The following is a 14,184-nucleotide window of genomic DNA, read 5'->3' as shown; positions in this document are numbered from 1 at the left end:
TGAGTTGATGTGCTCATAGGCTTCTTCTCTCTCTAACTCCCCATTCTGCTCCTTCCTTCTTCTTGGTTGGCCAGCTTGTCTTTTGAATGCATTCTGCAGACTCAGGCTCCCACAGCAAGATCTGAGTACAGAGCCTCAACCTATATACAAGAGAACAGGAACACTCCCTCTGGCATCTGCAAACTTGTCAGGCACATCCTCACAACAGCAGAAACACAACAACTATTGCTTCCTTGCAGTTTTCTCCAACCAGTCAACACATAAACCATTGTCTGTGGCTTTAATTGTGCTCCTTCAGGCTGCTGGTTAGTCACACAACAAGCCAGAGTGGCATACCTGAGGGAAGTGTATAGTGTGCTTGTTGTAGCAAGGATTGACAACCTTATACACACGTATACCCAAGCACATATACGCTTGTAGAGCGTGTATCTGAGCTCAGAGGAGCATCCAAAAAGCCCTATAGTACCAATTATACATAGAGCTCTTTACTCTTGAGCAAGAAGAATGGATAGAGGACGACAGGAGAGACACCATGGAAGCAAGGACGGACAATGCTTGGTGTACAAAGTTAGGAAACTCTCATTACTGAAAGAGAAAAGGAAGAAGGTTAGTAAAGTGATTTAAAGGAAAAAGGAATGAAAAGATGTGGGTGCAAGGTAAATCAGGGAGAGAAAGGATTGTTGGAAAGAGACTGAGGGTGACTCCGGGTCTCAACATGGATTTGGATGCGGTGCCCCGAGTCAAGTCACATATCTATCTTTCTAACTTTTAACAGTTAAATGGATACAGCCCTGAGAGCCCTATAGGCAGAACGAGAGACTTCTAACGCCCGACGTTTCTTCTCCCTCCAGCGTTGTCAAAAGGCAACAAGGGCTTCCTTTAATGTGCCATATCTGCCTGTCATGTCAGCTGCCTCCATCTCTCTTTCTCATCGGCTCTCCGTACCCTTTCATTCCTTAACCTTTTGCACGTGATCTGCAACTCCTATTTTCTGTTTAACCCAGATCCTCGCCTTCTTTTCTCTTCCTGTCTAATACTCTCCCTTCCACGTAGAATGGTAATGTTCTCAGAAATTACAGTGAGGTAAACAGAGCAGGGTGTCGAAATGAAATAACTGCTACAGGGCTGTCAGCTCTAGCGAGGGGCCCATCCGTCAGCAGGAAATGACATGTCGCACCCCCCACCACATTTCCCCCCCGTCCCGCCATTCTCCCTTTCTGTCACACGCACAGTTGGATTCCTCCTGTCCTCCTGGTGGCAAGGTGAAGGAATTATGCTCATCAAAGCCCCAGTGCAGCCTGGAGCCTTTCCATTAACCTTCCACAATGCTGGTCAATGGCGAGAGAGACATTCAACCATCGACACGCAGAAGAAGGAGGCTCGCTTACACGACTTGAAACACACACAGAGCTGAAAGATACATAAATGCATACACGAGTGTACAGTAATATAGTCTGCATTAAATGGAACAAACACACATAATTACTCCTAGATGGGCTACACACAGGTGCACGCAAACGCACACACACCTCAATTACCGTTTCATTCATAGCGTGACAGCGGAGCGTGTGCAAAGGCTGACATTAAAGGAAATTAAATCTCCTTGAGGAATGGGCCAGCCCATCTCACCTCCCGTCAAAATACTCCAGTTTCCACTCCTCTCCATAACCTTCTCATCTGGGTATTTAGGGCTTTGTGATGCGGAACGTCATCAAAGAGAAAACTTAGCGAGGCGGCCGTGCGTAGACGAGGCCTCCCCCGCGATAATCCCCCCCCCCTTGCAAACGGAGCCCTCTACTATTAGCCCACGCACACAAATTACCGCATCACATTCTGTCCTCACTCTTTCACCGCATGCGCTGTCTCGTGCTTATAGGAGAAAGTGCTTTCATTCAAGTGTGTGTGCACAAACTGTCTTATCATTGGCTTAGCTCAATGAGTGAGTCAGTCAGTTAACTCTTTGATCCGGACCTCCTTTCTGCATCGGAATACGAAGCCTATTTGACATAATCCTGAAAAACATCAGCTCACGTAACCAATGAAATTCAAAGGAAGGCGCAGCTGCAAGGGTGCACACACTGAAGGGACTTAGCAAGAGAGTGACACGTGTACAGTCGATTTTTACAGACAGATTTAATTAAGCTCCATTCACTGCCAAATCCCGTGTTATACAAACTCTTGCGAGCTTTTTCTCTCACATGCTCCAAAGCACCCAAATGTGACACACTTGTAGAATAAGGAGGTGGAGTTTAGTTAGGTAATTGAGTTTCCTGGGTAAAGGAGAAAAAAGCTGTGGTCTCGGGCGCTGGCTTTCTCCCAGAGGTTTTCATCAGATCAAACATGTCCTGTCAGATAAGACAGCTAATTAATCAGGGGAGGGACCAGTCCTGTCCACTGACAGATAGAAAGATGGAGGCAAGAGACTGGTGGAGACACTTCCTTTCCTCTTCCTTAACCTCTTCCTCCATCATCAGCAGAAAGCAAAACAGGACAAAGTGAGAGAGTGTTGCCCGTAGAGTCTGTGAAGACTCTCAAAGACAGTGTTTACGCAGCCTGCAACTGAAGTAACTCCACAACCCCCAGCTGAGAAGATGACAGATTTCTGTGCTGAAGTTGCTGTTTACAGTACTGCATGTGCGTATGAAATATGTAACTGAGAATTCACTTTTTTTTAACTTTTGAGGCCAAGTCAGCTGTTTTTCCAAATAAAACCATATTAACCTCCTAGGACCTGGCGTCCACATATGTGGACATGACATTTTGGGTTATTTAGACCAAAATACTCAATTTTGCTCTACAAGGGCCTGATATCCACTTACGAGGACATTATACTGCTACTGTTCTATCAACATTTTAAACGAATATCCTCATATGTGGCTCTTATTTTTCTTAAAAACAAAAATAAGGTAAAAAAAAAAATCTGGTAATTCTTTGTTTTTACATTCATCGGGCCCCAATATGCCCAAATATCGAAGAGAAATTAAAAATGCATGTCGTGGAAGAGTTCAGGTCTTAGGAGGTTAAACTAAATTTTAAAGGAAATTCCAAAAGGTTGATTCTGTTCATCTGGACGTAGCGTTTTCAGTGGAAGAAACATTTCGTCACTCATCCATGTGACTTCTACAGTCTCAGCTGACTGCAGGTTTCCCCAACCTTATAAACAGCACATTTGCACAATAACTGAAACCAGTTATTGTGCAAATGTGAGGTAAGTTCCTTGATCATTAATATACAAATTGTCATGACCATTGATCAATAACCACTGATTAAAGTCCATTGATGAATGACCATTGATTATTGATCAAAGACCACTGATCAATGGCTATGAGTATCATTCACAGACAGTAGGGCAATGGTTGCAATCACAGCATTGTAGGATGGCGAGAGATGTACCCATAGGCCCCCTCCTCAATTCAGAGATGGTCTTTCCCTTTTCACATAAATGGAAATTTTCCTAATTTTCTTTTAGTTAATATCAAGAAGTCATTTGCCCTCAGTTTTTCTTCTTCTTCTTCTTCTTCTTGTCTTGTTGCCAATTTTTAACATTTATGAGCCTGGACTTGGCAGATCCACGCCTTAAAAAAATGTATTTATTGATTTCATTTCATACATTTTTATGCGCACGTGTCTTGGAAAATTGCTGTTGTTATTCAGAACAGATTCAGCCACCTTCCTCATTATTAGATTGTAGACCATGACACAGATTATTACTGCCTTTTTACATGATGGTGCTTAAAGCTCCTCCACTGCTCACATTATTGATCTAACCTGACAAGGGAGGCTGCTCTTACAAATCAGAAGGAAATTAATTTATAATTTATTGTATCACACATGCACATTTAAAATGAAGCGTACAGGATCGTCTCCAATAGATGAATATTTTTCTTTTTGTTGTTTATAAGACTTTAAAATTAACTGATATTGTTTTAACATTTCACATTCTGGTAAACACTGGAAGTTTTACCTTTTACTGATGCAACAATGACCATGTAAATGTCATTAAAATGTTTCAGTGCACATTCTCTTATTAACTTAGACCATGCCTCTGTGTAGTGGAATTAACTCATGATGGTCCCAGCGCCTTTTGAATGAAAGGTTGAAAGACATGAGTGTGAAACAGATCAGACCTGACTGTTTGCCTGATTAGAGTGGACTGTTGCTACCTGCACGTTGGGAAGATGGATTGAATGTTATTCGGTTCATTTGAAAGAGTATATGCTAATTTGCCTGTAGCATATATGATTAGAACTAAGGGCAGCACAATGTAGCTTAATGCTTAATTAAGAGAGACTGACTGACTGGTGGAAGAGAAATATAGATGGAGGCATAGTTTGGTGGCTTGCCTGGCACAGGCAGTGACTGATTGGCTGGTGGGGCTGATTCCAGCTGTTCTACTGTAGATCTCAGCGGGCTTTCTGTTACCTCGGGCTCACCCCAGCACCAGCTGTGCTTTCGTACCTAGCTTGCAGTAGCCCCTGGGCACTACACTGAAAACACTGTTGTATAATACACAGCTTTTCTTTTGCTGTTGCTCTTGATTTTTTACCTGACCACTAAAAAGAAACACCCAGAAGATGCCATTCAAGCTATTCTGAATATATCCACCATGCTACTTGTTAAATTATCATAATACATTGAATGCACTAATACTTGCACATGCTTAGAACCAGTAGGTTTGCTACATTTTTATATTTCTTTATTGCATTTAAGTGGAATATGTGAGTGTCAGCAGGGCCAGATGTCATGCGAGCTTAGCCTGGATTTGGCTGCACAGTAAGCAGTATTGCAACACGTTGCATGATTCCTCACGACCCAAAGCTGATGTATTATTTCATATTTTCTGCAATTGATAGTGATGCATTATTTCTCATACCATCTTCTCTTTTCCTTTCTTCTCTTTGCCGTCTGTCCAACCTCTCCCTCCTCTTCACTCCTCGAAATCTCTGGCACTGCAGCAACAAGAGCAGGACCCCACCAACCTGTACATCTCCAACCTGCCAGTGTCTATGGATGAGCAGGAGCTGGAGAATATGCTGAAGCCTCTGGGTCACGTCATCTCCACAAGGATACTGAGGGATGCCAACGGGGTCAGCAGAGGAGTCGGCTTTGCCAGGTAAACAATGTTAATGAATCAAGTGTTAAATATCCCTCCTTTCAGTCCCTACAAATGGTATGCCAAGCTCTAAAAGCCAGATCATTTCTGTAATACAACTCTGTAGCATCTCTCTTTATGCTGCACACCTCGACTTTGTAATAGGCTTTATTTTAAAAATGCTAAGTCTCAAGAGTAAGTCAAGATAAGCCTGCTGGCACACAGTAATCAGGGTTATTTTTTAAAACTTTACAAAGCTCCCTCCCGAGCCACAGAAGACACTATACAACTGTTGTCACAGGTTGAGGAGTGTTCCTTGTGGTGAGTAAATCTAACTAGGATTTTTACCCACTGCTCACATTAAGATCTGCCCTAGTTCAGCTGTGCCCTGAGATGACTCATGTCTTGTTTTTGGTACTAAATTAATAAAGTACATTGTACGTGTACTGGCATTCAAGCACACGCTTGTGCATTGCCTGAAATATGAACTGGTACTTGTGTAGCGCTTTTCTACTGAATTTGAGCACTATCCACTACAGGCCTCATTCACCAACATATTTGTACAAGTGCTTTTTTCTGTGCCTAAGCACATCATGTTCACACGCTCACACTCACATGATGGATGCATCAGGTGCAACTCAGGCTTCAGTATCTGGCCTGAGCATAGTTCGAAATACAGGTTGGGATCAAACCACTGACTTTCTGATTAGTAGACGAGCTGCTACGTCTCCTGAGCCCCAAATATGCTTTTCATTTTAGACAGTGAAAATATGAAAATATGATTTGATTCTTCCTCTAAGCCTGTTTTTCCATCCATCTGCATATGAGTTAATGAATGCTTTCAGCTGTGCATTCTCAAAAATTAACAGATACCACCTATCCTTGCGTGTGTATTATATATATTTAATAGTATATATAGTAACGGATGCTATTTTTCCCAAAACAAAGTCTGAATGACTGAACAGTTTGTTTCTTTTTCTACTTAGAAAAGTTTCCACTTCAGCTTGTTAATCCCCCAAAGTCATAAACCGTTCTGTCCTTGTCCTCGACAGCAGCCACCAGGCTCTCATTCCTCTCCACACATTCCTTCCCTGTTTACCCAGAGGAGGCCAATGACGGCCACAGAACCACCATCTTGCAGGGATTTTTCTTAATCACCTGCTCTGGCTGAACTCCTCTCCTATTCCCTGCTCTATTACCAGGGGTTACAGCAGGACAGACTGGCACAAACACACAAAAACACACACACACACACACTTGCGCACCAATATGAGCATCTGCAGAGTTAGACCTTTACGCAGGCGTACACACTTGTGAATATGCACGCGTGCATGCTCGTGTGCACGCACGCAAACACGCGCTGAAAAGCAAGCTCTCACACGGAGACACAGGTAGACAGCCTCCTGCAGACCAACAAGCAGAGCACAGCAACAACCTGCCACAGGCCACCTGTTCAAGAAGCTCTCGGTGGGAGGAGGAAGACGCATGACGGAAAGGGAGGGTGAGACATGAGTGTGAAGCAATGATCAGGTAAAAACTAGCTAATTTTAGAAGTTAATATACAGAGAAAGAGAAGGTGAATGAATAGAGAAGGAATTGAGGAAACTTTTTAGAAGACTGAGAAATACTAAGATGAATTAAAATTTTCCATGAGCATTGGCGTGTGATGAGTAAAGAGAGTACAGGTCAGGGAAAAGGGTGAAAAAAAAAAAAGATCCAACCAAAGCAAAAACAAACAAACAAAAACCAACACAATTGAATGTTTTTTATGAATTGGAGAACTCCCATTAGCTGTGTCGACAGACATACAGACAGCTGCTGAGGGCTGGGCTGTGTGGGGCATTAGAGAGAGTAAACTGAGCTAAGTGTTTGTGGGCCGATCCATTACTGTTATCAGAGCCCATTACTCCAGCCCCAGCACTAATCATTGCAGACAGCAGCACCTGATGCCATTAACCAGCAGCGCACACAGAAAATTCAGCCCGCTTCACTGTCTACCTGGCTGACTCTCTGACTGACTGGTTACCCCAAAAGCCTGACTGACCAGCAGACAGTGAGTCTGACTGGTTTGCTTCCCTGTGAGTGTCTAACAGCCTGTCCGCCATATGCACTTCATGTCTACTTGCATCCTTTCCATTTACCTTCCTGCTGTGCAGCTGGAGAGAAAGAAGGAAAGATGTTATTGTGTGTAGGAAGGCTAAAAAGTGCAATGAAATACAAAGAGAAGCTTTGCTTCGACATTCAGTCAGAGAATCGCTAAATAAACAGTGAAGAAGGGGGATGCATCCAGCTGCTATTGTAAGCCTGTCTCTTTTAAAATGGACAACAAAAACATCCCAGCAAACAACCTCAAAACGGCTTGGGCTTTGATAATGGAGTCCACACCACAAAAGTCATTATTTCATAAGCACTACAAGGTTGTTAAGCTTGAGCGAAAGAGAGTTAAAGCGATAAAGAGGTTAGCTGTGCTTCAGGCAGATCCTCTCCGTGTCACTAGCCTGCCTCCTAAAGTGAGAGCATTATGAGGCAGTAATTGCCGTGTTCGTAGGACTGTGCTGAGATTCAGTGTTTGGTGTGGATTAGGAGCATATTGCCAGCGTATGTTGTAAACATAAACACTCGATGTATGCAGTTCCCGGTATATTCACTTCAGCTTTCTGATGTGGCGCCTATATCAAAAAATCTATAGCATATAAACAGAGATAAATAAACAATGAATCAGAACAATGATTTCTTATAAAATTAATTAATTAATTAACCAGCTGGCTGCTCTTGTACTTCAAGTTTAGTAGTAGTTTTTTTGTTTTGTTTTGCTTCTTTTGAGTGAAAATGTGCTGTGTATAATTTAATTTATCTTTTTGAATATTATTTTATAAATTAAAGTCATTTTTAGAAACTCGTTATGTTTTGCAGTTAGCTGAGTTGCATCGGTTGGTTCATATCGGCCTTTCACTAACACACGTGGAACAGAAGGAAGAGAGTGAGGGCTGGGGAAAGGGAGGATACAGGGTCAGTGAGAGATTGATGATGCCAGGAAGTGTGAAAGATTATATATTCTAAAAAGAGGAGTAGGGAGGAGAAAAGGGGAGAACGATTTTGATGTGGATAGGGCATAATGTTGAAAGAAAAGGATGGACACAGTGGGAAGGAAAGGAGGGCACAAAAAGTGAGAGAGATGGGCCAGGAGAGAGGAAGGATAACGGTGAAAGATGGAGGAAATAACCAAGGTTGAAAGACGGGGAAGAATGAGAGAGACGTCAAAAAGAAAAGGTGTAGACGGGCTGGGAGTAAGATGGATGAGATGGAGAGCGCGATAAAGAAGCTATGGTAAAAAAAAAAGAAGAAGAAGAAGAAAGAAAGATGAAGGTAGCGATAGCAGAAGGATGGGAGACAGAGGACAGGGAAGGGGGAGGCTGACAGGATGATATGAGTATTTTAGGAGGTGAGGGAGAATAAAGCATGAAAATCTGGAAGGCAATGAATTCTGCACATTCCAAGCGCATATTACCATAAAGACATGGCATTCAGTCAAGCCTGCATTTAAAAACTCTCTCATTTTAATATGTCTTCTTTGCCTCTATAAGGGAATCTGCAATATATGCACAACACGGATCGTGCAAATTCATGCAAAAGGATATTTGCTTTTTAATATGTTACTGTCTTAACACAATTGAAGAAATCCATTGCACATTGAAAAAGAAAATCCTAGCATTTTACTCATGTAGGCTGTAATATGGAAGGTGTTTAAAAATTCTTGTAGCACACACAGTTAAGCTGCAAGTTAAAGGAATATTTTGATATTATTTGTTCTTATATCAACTTGTAAGAGAAACTGACAATTAATTTACATCTTTGGATTTATAGTCTTTCTGTACTGAGTGAAACCCTGTAGTGTGTGTGTGTGTGTGTGTGTGTGTGTGTGTGTGTGTGTGTGCGCGTTGTAGATCATTTGCTGTAACTCTCCGAAAGCAGCCAGCCAACATTCACGCCCACCTCACGCCATGAGCAGCCAGCTGTGTGGAGGTGAAAGAGGAGACAGCCATTGTAATTGTCTTTCAAACTTTTGTTGTTGTTGTGTGTCCACCTGTGGAGCTTTTGATTTGTAACACTGAACGCAACACAGCGAATGCCTGAAGTGTGTGGCCCTTCTCTATGATAGCCGTTCTCCTGGTTTGGCCACACACTTTTGATTCCCAGTGTGGTTAGCAGCAAGTCTGAAGAAGGTCTCCCAGCCCTTAGCTTAGCTTTACACAAAAGAGTTGCTCTCAAGCACACGATCATTTCTTTAATATGCCAAAGTGAGAGTAAAAATAGTTTTAATTTACTGGTGTTCAACTTGTAAAATTTATTAGCCTAGGGCAGTAATTCCCTGTAGTTGTCACTGTGAGGCAACTAGTCTAGAATTCATGAATGCAGTGCTCTCAGCCAATAATAAGTCACGTTTACTAGGAAACACCCACCAAGGATTCTGATTAGTTTTCCGAAATGCAAAATTGCATAGAAAATATATATGTGCATGTGTGTATATTGGTTACATCTCCTATTATATTCCAAATCTTTGGAGCTTAAGTTGCTCAAATTTTCTTTAAGGTATCTGTTTATTGTTGCAGAGCAGTAAAAGGATAGAAGAGTGAGTGTGTGTGCGTGTGTGCGTGTGTGTGTGTGTGAGAATGTCAACAACAACAACACTCATATGCATTTGAAACGTATGTGTTTTGATGTTATGTGTGTATGACATTAGTGTGTGTAGGCTTGTGATGTGAAGATCAGAGCCCCCCTGCCGGCCAGCTGCTTGGCCTGTATATACTCTTTGATCCTTTGGTTGGAAAAGTGGAGACGAGTCAGTCAACTTCCTGTGTTCTCTCTCATCTTCACACTGAAATTGCCTTTTATAAGCATGTAATTTCTACCTTCCTGTACCACCTCATCTTTCACGCCTTTCACCTACTCTACAAAACTTTCTATCCTTTGTCTTTTCCGTTATGCACAGAAAAGGACTGCATAAACACCTCTTTGCCTGAAAGCCCTGGATTTCATTATGAACCTCTGACTCATGTAACCAGTGACTTGATACAGCAGATCAGCTCTCGATAGTCTCACTGCACTATTAGTATGAAAAGACTGATGCTACACAGCCAGCAGGACACAGTTTAGGGGGTGATGCTTTATGGTTGTAAATGTGTCATCAGTGACACTATTTACCCTGCCATCTTCTGTGTGGCAGGGGTTACAGTCAAAATGGAAATGATGTTGAGTTGTCAAAAAAAAAAGATGTAAACACCTGCAGCACTGCTCTCTGTTGGCTGAGGTGACGCTCGCCTCGATGTATTATGGTTTACCAGCAATGCGTTTCTCATTTTGTTGTCAATTAGTGGCTCAATTTTCATTCTGTTTTGTGTCATAAAGAAAAGTTCATTTTGCCAAAATACAAACTGTTACGTCTCCCACATTCTGTAAGACTTTTAGGGCAGATGATAAATGGAAGGTTTTTAATGGCTCCAGAGTTTTATGCTTTTAAACTTCTGCTACAAACAGATTGTTAAATTGAACCCTACATGCCGCATGTCGTTGCAGGATGGAGTCTACAGAGAAATGTGAAGTAGTGATACAGCACTTCAATGGAAAATACCTGAAAACCCCACCAGGCATTCCAGGTGAGTCTCACCTCTTTTGCTTCACATTACTCTCACATCACCCCTTCCCTTTCTTTTTTTTGGGTGGGGGAGGCACCATTTTGCAATAAGGAACTGCCTTTCTAATTCACTTATGGTAATTCCTCATCTCAGATCTCCCGGACAGCTTGATAGATTGCGTACACTGCTGTTTCTGACATCTGAAGCTAACTGTCGTGGTTCTGGCTCAATAGCTGATGGTTCTATAGGTCTCTTCCTCGCTCGCTCTCTCTCGTCCTCACTCCGTGTCACCGTCTCTCTCCCTGGTGGTGCTCAGGCTGCAGGCTGGAACTTCTCGGGCAGGAGAAAACCCTCTTAATATTCACACTCATGCCTCTGTGCTGTTCTTCGCAATCTACTTAAGAGCTTGCACTCTCCCCTCGTTCCTCTTCTGCTCCTGCTCTCTCTGTTGCGGTGTCCTCTCGCCTTCCTATCGCTTTCTTTTCTGCAGTCAGCCTAGACAGTGGCCAAGGAGAAAGCAGACAGGGAAACATGGGTGAAAGAATGAATAGCACAAAATGGAGACAGATGTAGAGACGAGATTGTACCTCGCCATGTATCGGTGCTGAAAGAGGCATCACAGTTCCACAAGTAAGCAGGCAAGGCATTGGAAAAAGAAGCAAGTCTCCAGGGGAGTGAGAGTATCAAGAGGTGGCAGTGGAAGAAAAGTGAGTTGGAAGGGAGTAAAGATATGGGGAAAAAGTGTCAGAGGGAAAGGCCACGATGAAGAAAAAATGCTGTTTAAGCACTTTTGGGACCAGGTGCTGCAGCAGAGTCTCCCGTGTATCCCAGCAGGACACGAGGGCCAGACGGGGTGATACCCGAGGAGATCTCCTTCACCACTGTGGCAGCTATATTAACACTCACACCTCCAACCAGCAGCATAGAAACAGACCCATAAATCGCTCTCCTCTATCCAGTAATATCTCAGAAAGACTGGATTTAGAATCTCCGTATGTGCTCAGTCACTGCATAGCCAGCAGCCATTAAAGGCAAGGTGAGTGGTTATATTGAAGTTGAGCCGTAATAGGAAACCTTTAAAGCTGTAATATCAGGCTGACCTTCCCCTTTAAGGGTCTATCTCCCTGCCGCTCAGGCTTTATTATTGTTAATGGATTGTTCAGGCTTGTGCCAAGCATGGAGATTTACCGCCCTGATCGAGGAAATCCTTCTGTGGAATTAAGAATGGTTACGTTTACAAGGTCTGCTCTGGTTCAGTGCTGCTATGGTCCCTGCTAAAAGGTCTATGAAAGCTTCTCTTTCCTTGCTTTACACCTGAACTTTTATTGTTCTTCGAGTTGTTGCCATTTGTGATATGTGGTGATACAGTACTTCCAAAGGCTGCTTTTGGTTTATTAGCTTGGGCTTTAGTTTTGTAGTTTTTGTCACAAGCTCGATATATTCACCTGAATTCACCGGGAAAATGGGAATCTGATGAAATGGTACCACGCAACCTGAAGGGAACAAGCCGACAAGCAGTCAGAGAAGCTATGCATCCAGATTATAGCAACCAAAACTTGAGTAAGCAAGTCAGAATTGTTAGTCAAGTTCCTCTTTGGATGTGACAATTGTGTAAAAGGGGATCAGGTCAAATACTTGAACCTTGTCGGACTTCTTTTAAAAAAATTATAACCTCCTTCCAAATACCAGAGTAAGTAACACTGATATGGTAGCTGCACAAAACCTATAAGGTAGCAGCTGAATTTTCAAGTTTGATGTGCTGGTATGCTGCAGATGCTCTCAGATGTTCTGATGATGAATAATGATAGAGTAATGCTCCCTGTGATATTTTATACTTTTTCCATAGTTTTCAGTTCACATGAGGGTGGGGTGGAGATGAAGCTGTTCTTTTTTCCTCTATGATATAGTCCATGTTGACTTGCTGTCTCCTAAATGGAGATTTCTGGACATTTTGCTGTTATCAAACTCAGATGTTCCTTTGCTGAGGGCCCTAGGGCTGTTTCTGTTTCTCACAGAGGGAGAGCGAACAGCCCTTTAGTAAAAGTGTATTTTTGTGTGTTGGGTTGCCTGAAAGTGCACGTGTTATGCGTTTGCACTGCATTTGTATTGGTCTCAAATTTATGCGTGTTCACATTCATGCACGTGTATTTAAATTTCTGCATTTCCAAATGGGTGCACATACATACCGTGTGCTGACAGTCTCTGTGTGTGGGTGCCTGCATGCATCCGTGCGTGTGTGTGTGTGTGGTTGTGTGTGTGTCATTTTGGTGGTATTTCCCCAGAGCCCTTTGCTATGCAGGGCAGCTTCTTCATCCATCCTACTTTGACAGCTCAGCAGCACCCCCCGGGGGGCTCCCACCACACGCAGCACAGGCAGGGTGTGTGTGTGTGTGTCTGTGTGTGCGTGCATGAGTATGCTTATGTGACAGCCATGACTGTTACACTGTGTGAGCCTTGACACACGCACAAACCACATAAGCACAAATATGGCCATGCACCGCTGACTTTGACCTCAGTGGAATGTCAGCATCCATATAATGCTAATGAGAAACTTCTTTTTTCTTTCTCTTACCACCATTTAGTGTTTAAAACATGCTCTCAAGCATACACAACACATTTAGGGTAGCACTCCCAACACATACATATATACACGCACACATTTCTCAATCATCAGGCTTACTCCCCCAATCCTCTCCAGCCGATATCTGACAAGCCTCTGCATTTCCGGCTTAGCCACTCAATCACACTGTGTCAAGAGATGTGGCCGTGTGTGTGTGTAAGAGGGTGAGTGTATGCGTGCATATGTGCAATTGGGGATTGTAATAGCTGCCTACCTCCACCCAGGTGTGTCCAGTGCCAATACAAAAAGGATATTGAGTTGTAACCTTGCTGTCCCATACCAGGAAGTAAATATCTCGATGTCAGGTGCCAGGTCATCTGGTCAATTCAACTGACCATGGGAAAACAAACCAAAAGGAAGTCACCATGTTGGCAGGAAGTTAACCGTGAGTTGCTGATAACAGACCAACGCAGAGAGGAGGAATTGTGGAGATGCTAACAGATGGCAGCTAATAGCGCCATAGACTGAGTCCATACACTTCCTGCTTAAATTTTAATGTAATAACATCTGACTTCCTTGTGATTACATGAGATATTGAGTTGATCTACAGTGTGAAAATATGATAGCAGATGGCAACTAATGATACTTAACAGCTTCCCTTTTCTTCCCATTAGGTTTTCTAATGAAATTCTATGTAATTTTCTATGAGATCCAACTACATGCGCTACATAGATACACAAATGAACTCATTTTTTGATCCTTGGTAATGCCATCCTCTCTGAATGCTCATTTTGATCAGAGATGATTTAGAAGTGCGTTAAACAAGAGCTAGTGCTTTATTTCTGTCTGCAGTAAATGTCAATTGCGAGAAGACACGTTGCATTCTGAGAACTTGAAGC

The 14,184-nt window shown here is 42.7% G+C and overlaps 1 protein-coding gene across 4 annotated transcripts in view; it reads left to right on the top strand.

Moving 5' to 3' along the window:
* The window catches only part of rbms3 (RNA binding motif, single stranded interacting protein), a 297,035-nt gene that overhangs the window by 216,851 nt on the left and 66,000 nt on the right, over nucleotides 1-14,184 (top strand). For all 4 annotated transcript variants that reach the window (XM_065470606.1, XM_065470605.1, XM_065470603.1 and 1 more), the window contains 2 exons: nucleotides 4,956-5,113; nucleotides 10,667-10,746. In XM_065470606.1, coding sequence (XP_065326678.1) covers nucleotides 4,956-5,113; nucleotides 10,667-10,746 — 238 coding nt within the window. The remainder of the gene's footprint in view (nucleotides 1-4,955; nucleotides 5,114-10,666; nucleotides 10,747-14,184) is intronic.

This window comes from Pelmatolapia mariae, linkage group LG22, assembly GCF_036321145.2.
Source record: "Pelmatolapia mariae isolate MD_Pm_ZW linkage group LG22, Pm_UMD_F_2, whole genome shotgun sequence".
Taxonomy (NCBI): Eukaryota; Metazoa; Chordata; class Actinopteri; order Cichliformes; family Cichlidae; genus Pelmatolapia; species Pelmatolapia mariae.
Note: the sequence above shows the minus strand (reverse complement) of the source record. Positions and strands in the feature narration are given on the sequence as shown.